The 22,144-nt window shown below is 36.1% G+C and overlaps 1 protein-coding gene across 1 annotated transcript in view; it reads left to right on the forward strand.

Moving 5' to 3' along the window:
• The window catches only part of EPHA3 (EPH receptor A3), a 360,686-nt gene extending 339,298 nt beyond the window's left edge, over positions 1-21,388 (forward strand). The window contains exons 16-17 of the mRNA XM_045902696.1: positions 12,092-12,247; positions 18,546-21,388. Of these exons, the coding sequence (XP_045758652.1) occupies positions 12,092-12,247; positions 18,546-18,651 (262 nt within the window). The 3' untranslated portion in view covers positions 18,652-21,388. The remainder of the gene's footprint in view (positions 1-12,091; positions 12,248-18,545) is intronic.
• Positions 21,389-22,144: the final 756 nt, after the last annotated feature.

The following is a 22,144-nucleotide window of genomic DNA, read 5'->3' on the forward strand; positions in this document are numbered from 1 at the left end:
TTTTTCCTTTAGAAAATTTGCTTTCCCATTTTAATAATGCTTATTTCATCCTTTACCATCACTTACTAACTCATTCTCTCCCCCCTTCAATTTTCCAGTGATGCCCTTGCCACATACTTCATTGAGAAAATACAAGCCCTCAGATGGGAAATTCTAACAGCAAAACAAAAAGTTACTGGTGCCTGCACCTACCCATTTTGCCTATTTTTTCCTCTAATTATAAGAGAGGACTAGATTAAGTGTCCCTCTACTTGTCAGAGGCAAATCCTTCCTTTCTCTCCCTCTCCCCTCTCTCTCCCACCCTCCTCCCTTGCATATCGGGGCACTTTTGGAAGGCAGAACCACTGCCATAGAAATATGTTAAATTACATTTTTTTCTTAAATTTTCCTGGTGAGAAAAATCACAGGTGAACTAATTAAAGAGACAGCTATCCTGGTCTAGCCCAACTACTGACTCAGCATCTCTAGGAAAGGGGAATGGAATTTGGATGTTTGATAAAAAACTTCAGGTGATTTTTATCATACAGGGAATTTAGGAGATACTGTTTGCCAACATTACTTCTGCCGGCCTCACATCTCTGCCAAATTCTTCCTTCTTTATCCACAAGCCTTCATGGCCAAACTTCTCAAATCAGAGTCTCACAGTCTCCTCAAACTTAATATTCTAAAAATTTATGTTTTTATTTTCTCCTGGCAGCTTCACCCTTCCACTGCCTTCCTAATTTAATTTAATACACAGGCACCTCTTCATTTGACCAAACAGGATTAGAGCAAATCTTGGCACCTCTTTCTGGCCCTCCACACTTTGATCTAGAAGATCACTAGGTCAGCAAGTTCTGTCCCTCTCCCCCTGCCCTGCAAACACTCTCTTCCATGACTCTCTCCCCCTCTGGCCGAGACCCTGCAAGAACCTCCTAGCTTGTCCCCCTGCTTTCACTCTTGCCTGCTCCAGCATCTTTGCATGTAGCCTTCAGAATTTTCTCATCAAAATATATGTGATATAATTTCAGTCATCTTTTTATAACCGACTTTGAGTTCCCATTGTACTCAGAAAAAAATATCTAGACTCTTGCTGGTGGTTTAAATAGCCCTTCTGCTGCAATGTCATTGCTTTTATTCACATATTACTTCCTTCATTTTTCAATAACTATTTATTATAAGCTAGTCTCCTATGTGCTAGGCATGTATAGACTCTGGAGAACAGTGAAGAGGGCAAATATGGTTCCTACCATTTTAGGGCTTACATTATAGAAAATGTACAATAAACAACAGACAAGTACAGATTATAGGAAGGAAGTAAATAGATCATTGTGACGGATAATCAAAGGGTGGTGGGCAAGAGCCCTCTGTGGAGGTATTTGAGCCGAAACCTAAAGAAAGAAAAAAAAAAAAAAACAGCTGTTTAAAGAGCCCCACCCCCACCCCCAAAATGTATTCTTGGCATAGGAAAAAAAAAACTGTAAGTGAGTTTGGAGGGTTCTAGAAAGTAGCAGAAGGACAACATAACTGAAGAGCAGTAGGGGAAGGAAGAGTCTCTCATGAGTCTGAAAGGCAAACAGAAGCCAGAGCACTTGAGGCTACATGTAAGGACTTGGGAATTTTTTTGAAATGCATGAGGAATCCATTAAGGCATTTAAAACAGAGAAGTGACATGATTTGATTTACATGGCTGCTTTGTGGAGGGAGGGGCAAGAGTGAGGAGAGGGGCATTTCAAGCTTTCAATCTGTGCCACTTTCACTTAATATTCTAGTCTCAGTGGCCAAGTTCAAGTTCCTTCAGGAAGCATCCTTTTCCTTCATCCTCCTTCAGCATCTTGTATTAATTGAGGCATTCTCTGGCAACGTCATTTAATAGTCCACACCATTATTTTTTTACAGAGTGCCAACACAATTTTAATTCTTATGTGTGTGTTCTTTTTAAGTATCCATTACTCTGATAAACTCTAAGCCCTATGAGATCAGATGCCATGTTTCTCTTGTATTACCAGTACCAGGTTGGTACTGGTAACTAAATGACTATCGATTAAGTACATGAATATGCATTTTCTAAAATAATAAATGTCCATTTCAATAGATACATGATTTAAAAAGAATTCTAGTTTTTATTCTATTCATTATATAGATTTCTGCAGACATTAGTCATAATACTAAAAGCTTAAAACTTTCTCCTAAGCAAAATTTCATGTCTCTCTCTCTGTCAACTCAACTCCAAAAACATCCTCCTCCAAACACACGGAGATTATCCCAATCTGAGTTTGTGAATGGCACCGAGGATTCAAGTTTCTGAATGACTTATTTAGATTAATATACAGAATTACGCCTATCAAGTCCATTAGGAAAAATAACATTATTCTATCATTCCTATGGAGATGATGTTTTCCAGAGTCAGCCTGAGTCTAGTTAGTTTCACGGCAAAATTTATTTCATATACATTATAGAAATCCTTCTACGATGCATCATTTCACTTTTCAACCTTCATTAGAGTTGATGATTCATAACAGAGTCATTCCCAGAGAATCTGCCACTAAGAGTGTCTTTGTGAATATTGCTGCTGAAAGTGGGAAGATATATAAGCAGATGGTCAAGGTGTGCCAACTAAAAACTTAGATATTGCAAGAGGTGGTGAGAAGAGAAGGGAAGTTATATTAAATTTTATGTTGTGTTTGTCTTCCAGTAATTGATTTATTTTCCTGAAAGTAGTGTAATTGGAGGAGACATACATGAATTTGAAGTTTAGACAGTACATCGACATGAAACCACAGATGTTCAGTTAGCAGTTACTTCGTGCCAGCCATTCTACTAGGCCCTGTGGTGATTAGCTGTAGAGAAGTAACTTTTGAATGCTGGATGAAATATCATTGGGCAGATAAGATCATACCAGGCTAGGGGAACATTGTGCAAAGAAACAAGATACACAAAAACTTAAGATACTTCCAGATTTTTTTGCATCATACAATTCTGCTGGAATATAGGATAAAAAAAGGTAAGGATGATAGATCATTTCATGAGATAATGGAAGATTTCATGGCATCATTGGAAATCTGGACTTTTGTCCATGAGGAAAAGAGGAACCATGGAAGATACTTAAGTGACATGTGGTGGGGTGCCTATAGAATAATTCTCTGGCAGCTAGTCCTAAGAAGAGCTGAAGGTAAAGAGGTTCAAAATAAGGAGTTGGGAGGTGATTTCAGTTGTCTAAGAAAGGGCTTCCCCTAGGGAAGAGCAGAAGAAACAAAAGAAAAGGTATGAATTCAAAAAGTTTTACTGAAGCGTTATAGGACACGGTGGCCAATGAGGTGTGCAGAGTGACAGAGGAAGTATCAGAGAGTTCTTCCAGGTTTGGAACATGGAGGACTATGAGAACAGTGCTCTCACTGACTGCATAGGAAGGGCATAAGGAAGAGCAGGTCTGTGAGACAGATGAGCATTTTGGAACAATGACACCGAGTCCCACAAGAAACTAGATGTTCACATCTCAAACTGGGGAAGAGTAAAACTGGGCAATCAACATAAAGTCTTCTCTCTGTAAAGATAATGAAAAAACCTCACGGTCAGTAACTTGCTTAGGGGTACAAATCTCAATCTAATAAGGCTGGGTTTGTTGGTTTGTTTAAGATTTTATTTATTTGAGAGAGAAAGAGAGAATGTGAGAATGAGCCAGGGGAGGAGCAAAGGGAGAGGGACAAGCAGACTCCATGCTGTGCACAGAGCCCGACATGGGGCTTGATCTCAGGTCCCCGAGGTCATAACCTGAGCCGAAGTCAAGAGTCAGATGCTTAATCAGTTGAGCCACACAAGCGTCCCTGGTAATGCTGGGTTTTATCTCAAATATATCTCTTTTTATTTTTCTAAAATTATAATTTTGAATTAAAGCTCATATATCCCATGGATTTTCAGGAGACTTTATGAATAGTGGAGGGTATTGGTTCACAGAGGTTGACACTGGGCCATCCCTCCTCCCAATCTGTCAGACTGAACTTTTGAGCTTCTCCATGCTACTTCTGGCCTGCCTTGGTGTCTGGGGGTCCCTCTGAAGCCTCTAAATGCCTCAGTCACTTAGTCCAGAACCAAAATGTCTACAAGAGCTAAGAAGTTAATTGAAATGGGTGAATGCTTCCATCCTATGTAACAGGGTGTGATAGTAGTTCATGGGGATTTCAGGCCCATTATAAGGGGATTGTAGAGCCAATTAATGTCAGTGGTTGGCAGTCCTAAAAGAAAAAAAAAAAGTATGAAACATTCATAAATATCTCAGAACATTAACCCACTGCATGAACTACCCAGAGAGAAAGAAAACGGTCTCTTTACAGCTTTGGGGAACAGTACAAATCACAGAGCAGAAGGATACAAAGTGGCTGGTAGAAACAAGGCACAGAATTACAAATGTGACTTAGACCATTACTGAATCCACAGCTTAGGGAATTTTCCAAAAGTGTATAGAATGAACTGTTATCAAAAGCTGCTAATTAGTGGGGTGGGGGTGGGGAGGAAGACAACTGAGAGAAAAAAGCCATTCAGTTAAGCAAGGGTAATAACATTGTGTCCTTTTAGAGAACTATTTTGATTCTTTTAGAGTGATACATGAGATACATGAGTCTGCTTCTCTCCCTGCCCCCTCCCTCTGCAACCCCCCTTCATGCTCTTTCTCTCTCTCTCTCAAATAAATAAAATCTTAAAAAAAAAAAAAAAAAAGAATTGAGGATATCTTTCTTAAAGAAGTTCTTGATAGAAAATACTTCCATGGGGCGCCTGGGTAGCTCAGTCAGGTAAGTGTCTGCGTTCCGCTCAGGTCCTGATCCCAGGGTCCTGGGATCACAGAGCCCCACATCAGGCAGAGGCAGCCTGCTCTCTCCCTCTGCCTGATGCTCCCCCTACTTGTGCGCACTCTCTCTCTCTCTAATAAATAAATAAATATTTTTTTTAAAAAAGAGAAAAAAGATATTTCTATAAAAATAAATAGAAAATGGTCTTACAATGATAAATTTTCTCCTACTTCCTAACATATAATTTCGTTATACAGATAGGAGAAATAAGCAAAATTCATTTTAGCCCAGTGGCTCGGTTGGTTAAGCATCTGACTCTTGATTTCAGCTCAAGTCATGATCTCTGGGTGGTGAGATCGAGCTCCGTGTGGGTGTGGAGCCTGCTTGGGAATCTCTCTCCCTCTCCCTCCCTGCCTCCACTCTAAGAAAATTTTTAAAAAATCATTTTTTAAAAGAGACTATTTTGAAGAATTAATTTTGTATAATTTAAATATCTTTTATGATACATATTTTATACTATATAAGTATTCAATTGGTTTTATATTATATATAAAATATAGCTCCTGGATTTAAATAAATTAACTTATTTTTATGAATGTAGCTAAATTAAAAATAAAGAAGACTAACAATAGAGGAAAATGTGAGATGAATTAATTCATTTCTATTTAGGCAGTAAGATGCCCTTTTTAATTTTTGGATATTTATATAAAATGATTTAGATAAGTTATTCTTTTCTTTAAATTTACATAATGTTTATACTTCAGGGAGTTGGATTCTTCAATAATATTTTAATTTATGGAGTACAATTTTTTGGCATAAAGTATTAAGTAATACATTCCATGTATTTAGAATGAGGTTCTAAAGTGAAGGTAACCAATTCATGGCATCAGGTCTTAAACAATATATTGAATTGTAATTTTTTTTTAAAGATTTTTTATTTATTTATTTATTTGAGACAGAGAGAATGAGAGACAGAGAGCATGAGAGGGAGGAGGGTCAGAGGGAGAAGTAGACTCCCCGCCGAGCAGGGGGAGCCCGATGCGGGACTCGATCCCGGGACTCCAGGATCACGACCTGAGCCGAAGGCAGTCGCTCAACCAACTGAGCCACCCAGGCGCCCCTTGAATTGTAATTTTTTTAAAAGATTTATTTGTTTTAGAGAGAGAGAGCATGTGAGTGGGGGGGAGGGGCAGTGGGAGAGGGAGAAAATCTCCAGCAGACTCCCTACTGAGCATGGAGCCCAACATGGGGCTTCATCTCAAAACCCTGAGATCATGATCTGATCTGTTGCTTAACCACCTGAGCCACCCAAACACTCCTTTAATTGTAATTTAGAATGAGGTCTGCAGATCCAATTACACTCAGTTAATTTATTGAAATGATTAAAATATATTGTTCCATTGCATTGACCACTAACTTTGAAGGGATTTATTTTTTATTAACTTGCAGGATAAATAGGAGCAAACATAAGCAATGCTAGTAATATTTTCCTGTCACTGGCACTAAATTAGTGTAAATAAAATGCTTCTGATTTCCAAGAAAACATAATTATTTTTGAGAATAACTGTTTTTGACAAATACCGCATCCTTTAAGAGAAGTCGAACAACCAAAACACAATCTATTTATCAACGTGACTTTGACCTCCAATTCTGAAACTGACAGGGTGACTTCCCTCACTGATCAAATATGATGCAGAACCTTTTAGAGGGAAGCAAGTGTGCCAAAGACCCAGATGATTTCTTTTTTTAATCTTAAAAATCAAAGTAGGTAATTTTGCCGCTGGGAGGAATTAAGCCAGATGTAATAGCTGTAACTGCTAAGATTCTTATCCTTAAGGCCTAGAGATAACTAAAATAAACACAATGACTTTACTTCTCCTTAATGTGTCATATATATACTACTTTCCTGTTGGGAACTCTATATACTCAAAATTATTTTTAGTTTCTGATGACAAATTAAATTTTCTTAATCTTATTTGGAATTTTTAATGTTAGTGATAAAACAATCAAGATTGTAATAATCCACATGTAAAAAAATGGCAAATACAAGATTTCCCCCCTGAAATATGGTGAAAATATACTATTTCAAATAAAAAATTTAATAATTAATCATAAAAGACTTTGGAAAATTAGATTACTAGTTTCTGACAATGATAAAGATATAGTTAATATTCTGCCTTTAAGAAACTATTCTTGAGTACATATATTCCCTGAAACTATTCAGAACAACAAAATGTAGATAATTATAGTGATATAGTGTACATCTCCATGTTATTGACATTTACTTCTAAACGTAGTTGGGATCTACTTACTTATTCAGGAAATGTGTCTTAATCATTATTTTTAATACATGAAAAATAAAGCTGTTTGTATACCAAAAGGAGTCTTTTTATATTCTAAAAGGATAACTTAACATTCAATCCTAGTGATTTGTAATGCTAATGCAATAATGAAATAACCTCATTATGAGAAGATATTCTTGGGACTGCAGTTGTTTACTGACATTTGGTCCCCGATATCAGGTGCTAATTGGTACGAAACCATTTGCAGATAAAATAGGGAGTTGATGGGAAGAAAATATATGTATACCTCTTTAATGCAACAGTATGAAAATCCCTAAAAGAATAATTCACGAGTCTAAATACAAGGAGAGAGAGAGAAGGGGGAGGAAAGTTATTTTTTTGCTTCCCCTGAGCAAACATGTAATTTCCATGATTTCTTTTTAATGACTGCGATCTGCGGCCAGTAGGTACTGATTTATGAAAAGCTGTAAAAGAGCAGGTGGAACTCGGCAGGACATCGTTTACAGCTGCATGGATTGAAACCTATCTAATTTGTGTAGTAAAAGTGTGAGCTCACGGAGCACATCACCCAGCCTATAAATTTCCCCTTCAGACCCAAGTCTGGGGCTGGGTCTAGAAAAATTAACCAATGTCTGCATCTGCTCAAAAAGTGCACATTCCCTTGGTGCGCATGAAGAGACATCACAGGCTCTTCACAGTGAGAGACAAATTCCTATCCATTGATAAACTCTCCAGATGTCCTCTCCGAGGAGGAAAGGAACCAATTTTTATTTGAATTCCCCAGAGAAATCCTGGAAGTGGAAAAATGAGTCTTTGCAGGGCTGGTTATTCTGAGGTCACTGGCATTAAAAATTAGGCCATTCTTTGTCTTCATTGTACTTTGATCCAAGTAATAAACAGAAAAACTCAGTTGGGGTCACTCTAATCCCTAATCTGCACGTCCTGTTCCATTTCAGTTTGTTTATACTAATTTTCTCTAAACTCTTGTTGAGTCTGGCTATAGTATTGAGTTTAAAAATACAAACCAGTTTGAACTGAGAAGAAAAAATTCTGCATTTTACTATTAGGCACAGTTCATAAATATTCTGAATAAATGTCCTGGGGTTTGATTCTTCATACCCACAAACCCATAAATAAAGGAGTATTGCTGTTCATGGGACCAAGAGTCGACATTAGATTCTTTGCTACAGCTACTGTAGAAATACAAGCTGCGGGGTGTGCTCACACGTGCGTGTGCCCGTTTGCCTGTAGACAGTTTAATATTTTATTGTCTTCTAAGTATGACTTCATTTTTCTTATAAAATTGTCTCACACCTGATTTAATGGGATTCCCATCAATTTTGTTCGCTAATTCAGTGACTTATCTGAAGGGTCCAGTGTTCTTTAATGCTGGCTAGTGACAAAAGCTATTTCACCCATGAGGGCCATGCTAAAACAATCCAAGAATATCGTGTAAATTTTGGAATCTGGCTTGTGTATCTGTATCTGTAATTCCTCAAATTCCTGGGAAAGAAAACAAAACCGAGAAATTTTCAATTATTAAAATAAACCTTTTTTCAGATGAGTAACTTAGAGTCATAGAAAATTATTTATACAAATGCCCCCGAAGAGAATAATTTATACAATGTTCTATTTATATTGTGTAGTTTTCTAGGTATTCCTTGAAGGAAACAAAATTAGTGATTTTTAAAATAATATCTAATTTTTGTTTCTTTTTTACTTTTTTTAAAGATAACCTCTGAGCTTTAGTTAAAACTAAACCATTATATATAAATGTAAATTATAAACTCTATAATTTTAGTTTTTAATTTGTTAATCAAATACTTGAGGTAGGGAAAATTGAAATAGTTGAGTTTAGTTTAATGGAAAGAAGGTTGAAAAGCTGTCCATTTTCAGCTGCCCTCCTCTTTATAAATGATCACGAGAGGGAGGAAATTAGCTATTGAGCTATTTTTTCCACAGAGGATAAAAATACAGACAGAACCAAACTGTCATGTTGCCAACTTTTTCTTCAACTCAGTATTAAAATTCCCTTAACATTTCATTTTTATCAAATAAAAAATTAAAAATTTATTTTCATCCAAAAAATTTAATGTATCCCCATCAAAATCCAGATGGATTGTCAATTTACAGTCTTTCATGTATCTCCCACAGCGGCATGCAGGGTTAGGACATGATACAAAATTGTTCAGATTTGAGAATATTAGCCTTCACACTTAAGCATGTTTCCTCTGGGAGTGAGTTGGAGAAATATTATCAATAGTAATAGAAATCTCCCAATTAAAAATTCCTTTTAAATGTCGGTAAAGTTGGCATATGTGTAGGTTTGCTTTACAGAAAGTTTTTTCTCCTGAGAACATGAGCTTCACTACATTTCCTAAATGATAATCAATGGTTAGTATTCATAGATAAAACACTATGAGGTTTAATTTTATCAGGATGGTTCCTTTTGTTTTTATTTCATGCTATTTCTAAAAATATTATTGAATTGGTACTTTAGAGAGCTGAATTTGCTTCTAAAATAAGGATAAATGCATGTTAGTATAGTCTTCATTTGTTTTGATGTCTTCTGAAAATTCTAAATGTTGAATTTAAGCACTTCAAAAAATAGATTTCATTTAGGCAAAGTATTAATTTTTAATATATAAGAAGATATGAAGTTTAGTTAACAAATCCTGATATTGGGGATTGTTTAAATAATTTTTAAAAGTTTTAAGAGCTCAACGCTGATTCAGTTCAACTGCAGTATCACAAAATATGAAAGATTCTGAATGATAACTTTGAAAAGGTAAAAATCTAAATGTACCTTCTCAATTATAAGTTAAAGATTAGGCTATGACACACAGTTGTAATGTTAATAATATATATTATTGCAGTAATGAAAACAGAAACTACAGAAGTCAGAATAGCATATCCATTTGCAAGCATTGGTTATAGAATCATTGTGAGCTTGCAAAAGTTCTTAGCTATTCTAATGAGGTCCCCAATTATACCTGCTTTACAAGGTTGTTGCCCTATTATGCTCATAAGATTATACATGACTAAACTTCTAGTTGCTCAGAAGGATAATTAACAGCATCACCACATTCCTAGTATTTTTTATAAACTGGGATTTATTGTTATTTTTAAAGTTTTAAAAGCTTCAACCATTTGACTAGATGCATTACCTACGTCAGAATAACAAATAGCTAACTGATACCATATTACGTGTCCACACATCTCTGAGTATCCCTTGCATATATAATCTTTTTTAAACCTTATTTAATCTTCAGTTGTGTGAAATCTACTGTGATCATCATTTGCATTTTATAGATGAGAAAACAGACAAGATAAGAAAACCACTGAGGGCACCTGGGTGGCTCAGTTGGTTAAACATTGGACTCTTGATTTCGGCTCAGGTCATGATCTCAGGGTCATGAGATGGAGCCCGTGTTGGACTCTTGGGCTCCTGCTAGATGTGGAGCCTGCTTGAAATTCTCTCTCTACCTCTCCATCTGCCCCCCCAACTTGTGTGCGCACGTCTTCTCTCTCTCTCTTTCTCTCTCTCTTTCTGCTCTTTAAAATAAGTAAAGAAATCTAAAAAAAAATAGAATATCACTGAAGGTCACAAAAATTGTATGTTCTATACCCAGGATTCAACCCAAGACTTACGGTTCCAGTGCCTGGGTACTAGACCACTATCCTTTATGGAATATAAAAATCAAAGAGATCACATCATGGAACCACAAAGAACTTAAGAGAAAACACGGGAAAAGCAACATGAACAAAGTTCCACCTAAATGGTACAGCACAGTGGCCAAGAGTGTGGGCTTTGGTATAAAATAACTTGTATCTAAATCCCAGCTCTGCCTCTTTTGCCTGAGGAAACCAAGATTTGTGATTTAATCTCTTTTAGTTTTGGTTTCCACATCTATTATAGGGACATAGCATCATTACCTATTGTAAGAATTAAAGCCCTTATATCTGTGTAATATACTTAGTATAGAAGCATAATGTTCAATGTAATCATTATTGCCATTGTTGTTAATATTCATCTCAAAACAAAGGCCTTCATAACTACTTTTGCTCAAGCTCCTTTCCTTAAGAGGAGAACATAAAGAAAGAGGACAATCAGTTTTCTATCTGGTAATGGGCCCCAGGCTTATGAGTCAAAGGACAATTATATGGGTCACTGAGAGCTGAAAAAAACACCCCAAGGGCGTTTTACCAATAGGCGGCTTCTTTTGGCTCTCCCAGGGTAAAAATATGGTCCCCTCTGTTTCTTTTATGTCCCTACTGTTCCTTTGATTCACCAGATCTTGCAGTTGGTCATAGATCTATGGTCAGACCTGTAATTATATAAAACAATTCTAGAAGTTTCCCTTAATGACGATTGTATTGTGCAATATAAACCATAGTCATTATATCTATTATCTATTTATCTCTCTTTCATCTTTCTATATCATGAACTCCATTTGATGTTGTCATATATGTGAGAATTTCATTTATTGTTACTCATCTATTTTTTTCTATTCCTTTTGTGATTTTTATTTTTAATGACATATGTGACATTATTTACATCTGTTCCGACTTTATGTCCTGCTGTAATTACAATCTAGGTTATTCAGCTGTCCTTTAGACAGCAACCTGTACAATGTCTAAAATGAACTTCCAGACATCTAAGTATTCAGTATGTCATGTCTACTATAACTATATCCTGAATTACCACCATCTTTGCTAATAGTTAAAGAAATTAAATTATAGAAGTATGTATGGATCTATTTATGCATTCCACTGGCAAAGTTTCAATGATTTACAAAGCGGTCGTGAGCAGAGAAGGGACGCACTGAGACAAGATGATTACACAGTATTCTTGCAAGCTGCCAGCTTGAATAGATGAAGCCTTCATGGCAGATAAATTCCACAAATAAACAGGAACACCACATGAAGTCTGGAGGTTCCTGCTGATGTTGGTGTCAAATTTTGACACGCAGCAACTCTGCTGACTCCCGATCTCTCTTCCTTTGGTGTTTTCTTTTCTCGCAGGCCATCAAACCTTCTTCTGGACCAAAGCAACGTCGACATCACTACCTTCCGCACAACAGGTGACTGGCTTAATGGTGTCCGGACAGCACAGTGCAAGGAAATCTTCACAGGCGTGGAGTACAGTTCTTGTGACACCATAGCCAAGATTTCCACAGAGTAAGAGAAAGTTTTTAAGACTGAATGATTCTGTAATTTCTAGTGGACATACATGTTTTGGATTAATGAGTTATACATGTTAGCTGAGCCTCTGAGGTTCTTACTGTCTTCTGTAACCACTAAGCTCAGTCCTGGGCCTCTTTGTCAATGACACCTTCTAGATTTATGTGTGTTGATGTGTCTTTCCTCCCTCACCATAGCTCCCCGCAATAGGTATCTTTGTTGAATATGACCTTTCTCAGATAGACCAACAGATACATACCCATTCCCAGCCCCAATGACCCAAGTTCTTAATTTAAGACGTAAGAAATCATAACATGATGATTAGAGCATTCCTGCATTTGTGCTTTTCTGTTATTTATAACAAAGCCTAATCTCCATAGAAGTGGAAAACTTAAGAAGTTAAGTGGATAAGCTGGCATACAGGGAAACACACTAAAGTCTAAAAGTAGTTTTCACATCTACTAAATAATTGTATGTCATCATCTATTATTGAGTGTCTACCCTGTGAAGGGTATCATGTTAGAAAATGAAGTTATAAATATGTTTAAGACATAATATTATTGTTTTCCTTAAAAAGCTTATAGTCAGATTGGAAAGATAGGATATGCATAATTAGTATGCATTAATTAGTATTAATTTATGGTTCCATGTGTGAAAGTCAAATATCAAGTATAACATGCTGTGTTTCTTAGACAGGGATTTTCCTAATAGGAATTCTTTGATGCGATCACATGGGCTTAAGGAAAAGGGGGTTTATAAGGAATCAAGTGAATCCAGTATATATTCAATAAAATTAGTCCTCACTCACAGGGTATAGTAATTGGGAACTGGAAAATGAAGAGCCAGAAACCATATTCTCCATCTCTCTGCAAATGAAAGACAATTTAATTCACTTCCTAATGTAACTGCATTGTTTTTCTTTTTTTTGCACAGTGACTTTTTTTTTTTTTTTGCATTTCCATGCACAAGTTCCTTTAGTCTTATCCTCTCCATCCAATATCTTAATATTTAAATGTTGAATATTTAAAGACTTTCATGGTCACCCCGTTGGTCATTTAAACAAAGTCACCGTGGAGATCCACAAATTAGATATCAAAAAGGAGTGTAATTAATAGAGTGTAATTTACAGTGTAATTAATAGAGATACAAGTGCCTAACAAATAGGTAAAGTTTACCAGTTACGACATAGCATTCCAATCGGAAACACAAAAGTTCACAAAAAGATCTTTAGGAAGGGTATGCTTCTACTGAAAAGGAGAATGTGCTCTTAGAAAATAAACCCACTCCAGTCTATTTGACACATGTTGCCATTTCTGTATGAAGTGGAATGTAATGTTTATTGAATAGACTTCTGACCCAATCAACAATACTGTTTGAGTTTCTGTGGTAGTTATTTTGATCAGACAGAGTCTCAGGATATATTAATGTTTTTCGATATTTTTATAAATTCTTATTTTAGTAATGTAAACAATTAGGGTTATGCTCTACAAGTCACCTGCTTCATAGCACAGAAGCATAGCAAAGAACAAACACAAAAGTTGGACATTTCTGCACCATTGCCAGATTTCCAAAGGCAAAGGTATACAAATGTTTATTCTCCATCAAATATCAACACTCAGAGCTTTGAGATAATGAAAAAGCATACTGAAGTGGATTAGCAGAACACTGTTAATATGATTAACTGCTAGCTCACAGTTTAAATAGAGTCAGATGTTAGGAGCTGTGAATGTGGTAAGAAAGCTATTTGCTTAAAACGATGAAGTGGGGGCATTTGTTCTACTTCCAAGTTTGGGGCGCATTTGTCTCCACAGTCCACTGTTGGATGGTGAGCTCTCTTTGGCTGGTGAAAATATTTGCACTTAGTTATTATTATTTGAACGACCCATGAATGTACAGGGAAGTTGAAAGCTGACTTTTCCTGGGAGACGCCACTCTTTCAGATTTGTCCTTCACACTAAGCCAGATGGTTCCACATCTCTCTGTACTTCAATCCCCACAATGTTTTTCCTCCTGTCCTTTCTCCTCCAAAGCAGGGACAGCGTGGAATTAACATCTATCGACCTAAAACTCCTTGAAAATAATTGTTTGCCTTGTGTATCTCTGCGGTGTGTTGTCCTTCATGCTCCTAGTTTATATAACAAAAATGAGAATTTATGAAGAAATACATAATACACAATTTGGGGAAATCGAATGAGGCAACATTTTTACCTCAAATGTTATAAAATATTTAATTTGGTATTTCATTCTACCTTTTGCAGTCTTGGGCTTTTTTGTTTAAATGTGATTCCTTCGTGCCATCCAGACTCAATTTGGAAATGATTTTCTTGACCAAATAACTCTTTTGAAATAGAACAGAATGCCAAAAAAGGATATTGAATTTCTTTTTTTCTTCTATCCGGACTTTAAAGTTACAGAAAAAAATCAGTAGAGCTTAATATCCAAATAAATAATTATCTGTTTCAGTTAGTGTAGGGACTTCATTGACACGCAAGTTAATCATCTAATTTTCAAATGAAATCCAGAAAATATGCAGCGTTGTTCAGTCAAAATAACGCATGTTTTAAAATATTATTTCATAGCCTACAATGGATTTAGGGAGGTTGATGTGAAAGTGGAAGAGAGAACAAGAAAGGGAGAGAGTGCTTATAGAAACTGGAGAGAGAATTGAGTGTGTGGAATGAATATTAGGCGGATTAATTGCTACAGGTCATTCTCCTGCACCCTTGGATGCCATTCTCGCAGTGTCATCACCTATCCTTTGCCTTTGAAGTGCCATCCAGATAGCTTATTAACCTCTGCTCTCCATCTTGAGCTGCTCTTTAGACTCGAACTTTTCCACTGCTCTTCTGAATAGGGTAGTCAAAATGAGATAAGCACGTGGGAATGTTATTTAGACTGCAGGAGCTGGAGTGGTAAACATACAACTACTTTGGACTTGGCAGGCTGGGGGTAGGAGACATTTTGACAGGGGTAGGGAGGATAGAGGGGACGTAAAAATCCATGCTAAGGTATAATCTAAAGAGATAATTACTTTATCTTTTCTCATAGAATCCTTTGCATTGAATATATATGAAATTATGTATCTATTTGCTTATGTTGGGTTCCAGGCACAGAATCTGAAATAGTTTTATGCACAAGATTTCTTGAGGAGTGCTTTTGGGATATACATCTATCAAAAAAAGTGATGAGGGGGGAGAAAGTGATGAGGGGGACACTGGGCTGAAGGAGAAGACTTGTCCCTTCCTGTAGGAACAAGAGTCCTGGAGCTGGGCTGGCCCTTCAGCCTTGTCCCAAACTGATCTGTGAACTCTCATCATCTTATTTTTTCTAGTCCCTGGGGTATAGGTGCTTCGGTTCCATAGAGAGGATCAGGACCAAACATCATAGCATATATTACTCTCTTACTATGCTTACATTTCTCAAAGAGCTTGGAATTTATTATATTAACTTGAAACATTTTTTTCCTGCTTTCCATGATTATCATTTTGGTTTTTAAAGTCTTTTTAAAGATGTTTTTAACTTATTTGTCAGAGAGAGATAGAGCACAATCATGAGGAGTGGCAGGCAAACGGAGAAGCAGACTCCCCACTGAACAGGGAGCCAGATGTGGGACTCGATCCCAGGACCCCAGGATCATGACCCGAGCTGAAGGGAGACCCTTAACTGACTGAACCACCCAGGAGTCCTGGTTTTTTAAGAAGGATAAAAGGAAGACAGAGAAAAAAATTGGCAAGTCATAAAAAGTATAATATAGAATTGGAAGAAAGATGAGAGAAGAAATACAAAAAGATTAAGGATCTATTGATTTGTACAAATATATTTATATTTGCCCTGTTTTCGGTCTCTAAATTCCTATAGTTTAGGGATAAGGTATGAGAAAATGTTTGTTGTTCATTTAAAAGATAGATCCATGGTGTGTGTGTGTGTGTGTGTATATACAGAAACAAAATCTACATATATATAAGATATAATCTATCTATATATTTATATAAAGAAGCAAAATCTTGTACAACACATATTCTCACATATTCTCATAAACAGCCTATGTTACTCCAATTGAGTTTCATTATCCACAGTTACACAGAGTGGCAAGCCTGGTGTCACCATATCTCCCCACTAGTCTTCCTGGTGAAGCAAGGCTGCTGGAGTAAAATCAGAGAGGCCTCAGGCAAGATACAAGTTGTACATTGAGAATTTATCAGCCCCTTGAATGGTAGTAGGAAGGTAACCAGCAGGTCATCAGGATTTCATTCCCAGCCTAGGTGATAGGAATGCAACTCAGTCTTGGTTAATTTTCTGTAGCAGATGCATAAATATCATGTAGATTGCTTCTAAAATGGTTACCCAGGGTCTGCTTGCACACGTTTGTTGCTTGGGAACCCATTTCTTAATAAATCAATTGGTCCATTTCTGTGTAATTGAAAACTCACAATTTTCCTTCTTTTCTTTATGATCAATGTGAATGAGCCCCTTCTGTGTGTTTCTGTGTGTGTGTGTGTGTGTGTGTACGTATTTGCATGCATACTTTTCCTTCTGGCCATTCTCAATTAGCCTGGCACTCCTTGCTAAGTGATACTTTACTCCTCTGTCACCTTCCCCAGGTAAACATATTTTAGACTATTGGTTCATTCTTTATTAAGTAGATATTGAGCCCCTACTAAATGATAGCCATTGTTCAGGGTGTGGTTGATAAGCAGAGTACAAAACCAACAAGAATCCCTGTTCACATGGAATTTACCTTCTTGTGGGACAAGATAAAGAATAAAGAAAATAAATCAGAAAGAAAGGCAATATGCTGCATGGTGATAAATGCTTTGGAAGAAAATGAAACAAGAAAAGAAAATAGGAAATGCAGGTATGAATGCAAGAGGTTTCACAATATTAAATAGGAAAGTCAGGGAAGGTGTTCCGAGAGGGCTATGTTTGAGTCAAGACCTGAAAGAGGTGAATATGTGAACAAATTCCTTGAATCAAGGTTATTTAATTAATCATTTGCACATGCTTAGCTAAGTCTCTCCGCACCCCCAAATGAAATTCCTTTTGTTCTTAAAATCTTTATTTTTATGCCTGGTTTCTAAGTTTAAACTATTTTAAGTTAAATATTTTTGATAAATGGGAATAGGTCCTAGTCACTGCTTATACTTGGAAAGGAATTTATACTTTAAAGAAATTGTTCCAGTTATCTAAGAACAAACTACCTCAAAACCACAATAACACAATAATACAATAACAAACTACCTCAAAACCACAATTTTATTGTATATAACAATGTCATGAGTTATGGATTTGGGCAGAGCTCAGGTGGGTGATTCTTCTGCCCTAACGTTGGTGTTGACTGAAGCATTCATCTGACATGAATCTGGTCTAGTCTGGAGGGCTTGAGATGGTTTCATTTATGTCTGCCCTGGTGCAGACGGCTACAGAGCTGACAGTGTAGACTAAATGCTCACACATGGCCTTTCCAGTGTCGTAGTCTCGAAGTAGTCAGACTTACATGGCAGCTCAGGGCCCAGTGAGGGTGTCTCAAGAGACAAACGGAATATTGTAGTTTCTCAAGACCTGAATATGGAGATTGATACAGGGTCACTTCCAGCATACTCTTGCAGTAAAAGTGGTCCCCAAGCTGGCTCAAAGATAAGGAAATAGGTTAATGCCCTGCAAAGAATTTCTGATCATCTGTATTCGTTTCCTAGGGCAGCCATAATAAATTACCACAAACTTATTGTCTTAAAAGACAGAAATTTATTTTCTCACATTTCTGGAGGTCAGAAGTTGGAAATCAGGGCATTCACAGGGCCATACTGATCCAAAATCTCTGGGGCAGGGGAATCGTTCTCTGCCTCTTCTGGCTTCTGTACATTCTAGCATTTCTTGGCTTGTGGCAACATAACTCCAATCTCTGCCTCCATCTCTACATGGCTTTCTTGTCTGTGTCACTTTGTGTCTAAATATAGTCTCATTGGATTTAGAGCCTACCCTAATCTAGTATGATCTCATCTTGATCCTTGTCTTGATTATATCTGCACAGACTCCATTTCCAAGTAAGTTCACATGGTGAGGTTCCAGTTGGACAGAAATTTCGAGGGGATGCTAGTCAACCCACTAAACCATCTATTCTTCCATAAAGATAGAGATGGAATGATCAGGATATAGTACATGGATGATGCAAAAATCAGAAAATTAAGTTCAAAGCGCTGGGATATATGATTGTGCAAGCTTTGCTGATTGAAAATCTTCTGTTTACATACTCTCCAGGAAACCAGGATTCTCATCAGACATTTTCTTCTTTTTTCAGTGACATGAAAAAGGTTGGTGTCACTGTGGTTGGTCCACAGAAGAAAATCATCAGTAGCATTAAGGCTCTAGAAACACAATCAAAAAATGGTCCAGTTCCAGTGTAAAGTGTTATTTCTGGAAGGAAGCGGTGGCTGTGGAAGATGTAGCATCATTCTATAGACAGGCGATAACGCTGGAGATGCTGGTGGCAAGTCCAAGCCCAATAAGACACTCAGATATGAATACAAATGCCTTAACATGGAATTGAAAGACTCTTTATTTTCCCCTATCATTTAGTGGATGGGAGGGGGGGGTTATTTTGTTTTGTAATTGCTTTTTTATATTAGTGGATGGGTTAAACTAAAATTCTTCAGCGTGGAATGATGAAGAACTAGCCTAGAGCCATTGATCATAAACTGATTATCATAAAAGCAGAACAAGTGTAATAACAAAATGAACATGGTGGCTCTGTTTACTAATAGCCACAAAAGAAAAGACTTGTGATATTTTTATACACAGAAGAAATCTGTAATAGGTATTTTGTTTCTTTAAAAGCAAGCAAAATAGAGGAATTTATACCTCAAACTATCTGGCCATATATACTACCTTTTCCATTGTATTTTTCTCTTTTATCTGTTAAAAGCATTTAGAAGTGAAGTCTGTAGTTGTTTTAAGTACTATACATTTTTAATTGTTAGCTTCTTAAGTATTACCATGTAAAAATGTCTTAATTTTGAAGAAAAGTACATATTTATTTTCTTTTGAATTCTTTTTTATTATTTTCTATTTATGCCTTGATGATTTAATTAGGATTTGTTACAGCCAAGTGCCAAATGTTCTTTCAAATTGTCAGCAGTTAAAAAACATGGTAAACTAGACATGGGGAATGATGGGTTTCTTTTCAGAATTTCTGAACCAACAGCTTTTCTGTACCTATATCCATATATAAAAAGAAAGAAACCGAACCCCTTCCCTGTTTATACACTACTCAAATCTCAGTTTGAATTATCCCATCCATTTTTGTCTCTCCATTTATTACAAATGGTATGCTCCTAATTTAGTGTAATATACTGGTTTGTATGTAATGGATTTTCAATGACATACCTGCCCTGCTCTGGTGCTTAGGAGACCATCACCTCCCTCCATTAGTAAAGGAGCTACATTAGAGCTCCTAGGTAGAGAATAGCTACACTGGAAAAAATTGGAATCCTATTTAGATTGCTGCATTAATTGGCAATAAAGCCTAGAGGCCAATGAATGAGTCAAAACATCACTTGCTGACTGGCTTTGAAATGTCACTTAATATCTTTGCTTAAAGTTGTTGAGCTATTTACAGGGAATAATGAAAACTAAACTACTCATCTGCATCACTGAGGTTTGGTTAATTTAATTAAACATTTTGATCATCAATAGCAGGTATTATTATCTTTAAGAGTCTTCCACTGAAATACACCTGTTGTAATTTTGGTGTATAACTTAGAAGCTATGAATTTCTCTGCATTTGTTGAGCATCTGATTTTCAAACGAGCTGGTTATCTAGCAAATGACTCAAAATCTGTAGACAATGGAGAGATCTCCCATTGCAGGAACTTAGATTTACTGTTCCATAGGACCTAATATGAGTGTACTCAGTAATATTTGAAAAGATATACCTGATGGAGATCTAGCCACTAATCTATTGTGAAGCAACATTTTAGTTCTATTTATATTCTTTCTAACGCTGATAGGATCATGTTATGGGAATAGGAAATAAGAAATGCATATGTCACAAGAATTGAAAGAATAAATCAAAGCTGCAACCCTTATGTTCTTATGCAAAATGGGACACTCTACAGCTTACAGTCACAGATCAAACTTCACAAGTGCTAATCTGTTGTAAATTTAGTGTAATAAGGCTTAGGTTGTGTTCCTTCATGTATGGGATTATTTCTTAGATTTCTGCAATATTCCTTATAGTCAAATCATCCTACTAGAATTCTGTATTGGATATATAAGAGCATGAATTTTTAAAAAGATATATGCGATTATGAAATTAATTACAAATTTCACTTATGCCTGCTAGAAGCAGTTAAAAGACTTTTTTTTTTTTAATCAGACATTTTGTTTGTGTTGTGGAATGTTCATCAAGCCCTAAACCCGGCTTTAATCTCATTTTTTCCCATACTAACATTTACTTTCTTAGGTACTATCCTGAGCATACTCAAAATCTGTGCATTTTATAAATTAATAGAAGTTGAGAATTGCTAGATCTATTTCACTTCTTTTGGCTGTGGTTTCCATTTGAAAGTAGAGATTATATACACAGTATATTGCTCTTCATTTTTTCCACTATTTTTCTATCTGACCCTTATAAATTTACTTTACACGCTTTTTACCCTGTACATATGTAAACATAACAGTGTACGATTCTTAACTGTGGAGTAGAGGTACTAGAATGCTGATGGCCATCTCTTTGTACAGGACCTGCATTGACTTTCAATAAACATGAAACCACACTTCTTCACAATGTTATGTACCATATTATCTGTTTTGTATCTTAAATTTGATTTACATATATTATTTATTTCTGGTAACTTGCCCAGTTTATGCTGTGCTAAGTATCAATTAAGCCATGTATAAATGTGATATGATTGGCAATATGTATTTACTTTAAACTTGTATTTTCAAAAATTACTCATTTAGTTTATATTGTACAATGTAGATGGCCTCTTACTAATGTAAAATGATTTGTAGTGGAAACATTTATATTTTTATAATAAACATAATGAAAATATTTTTTACAGATTGGAATAGAGAAGTGGTCTTTGAAGCTTTTTTAAATATTATAAGACATGTGCTTATTTAAACAGCAAAATAATGAAATTTATATAAGCCACAAAGAATGTGCTTCTGTTTCTTTTTTCTCTATTAGTGAGGAGGGTTCATGTTATATAATCCACTTTTTTGTCTAAATCTCATTATCAATAAGCTAGAAAAAATAGTAGTAAATATTATCTTCATCGTTAAAAAGCACAGCTTTATTAAGCAAATATCTTTTGATTATAAGTGACAAAAAGCAAATTAGCTTAAGGAAAAAGAGAATTTTGAGCCCATGTGGCTTAAAAGCCTGGAGCTAAATTTCCTAGCTGAGAGATCCAGTAAGATCCAGGAGTAAGTCTTTTATTCTTTGTCTTCCTCACTTGACCCTATTTTTCTCCCAACTGAGTTAGTTTGCAAACTATCTTTTAAAATATTGCTCTAGTTAATTTAATTCTACATTGTCATTCTTGTGGGATAATGGTTGCCTTCATGCTTTGCTTGGCTCACGGGCGCTTTGTGAATTATTTTGAGAAGGAGAGTGAGATACTGAGATTGGCAAGTACTTAGTCATGTGCTTGCCCTTGGAGACAGTGGGTGGGGTCAAGTGGAATTGATGATCTACAGGATTAGAGGTATCAGAGTGGTTTATGTCCAAAAGAAAATCAGAATTTCATTTATGAAAAAACAGGGAAAGAATTTTGGACAGGCCAATAAAACAAAAATGAAAAGGAAACAACCACAACTGCAAATAGCATCTAAGTAACACCTGATACTTCTTATAAAGTAGGTCCATCGTCATTTGCAGTCTATTTAAAGAAG

The sequence above is a fragment of the Mirounga angustirostris genome, unplaced genomic scaffold, assembly GCF_029215605.1.
Source record: "Mirounga angustirostris isolate CCGP_5_RB_7025 unplaced genomic scaffold, mMirAng1.0.hap1 SCAF_1, whole genome shotgun sequence".
In the NCBI taxonomy this organism is placed as follows: domain Eukaryota; kingdom Metazoa; phylum Chordata; class Mammalia; order Carnivora; family Phocidae; genus Mirounga; species Mirounga angustirostris.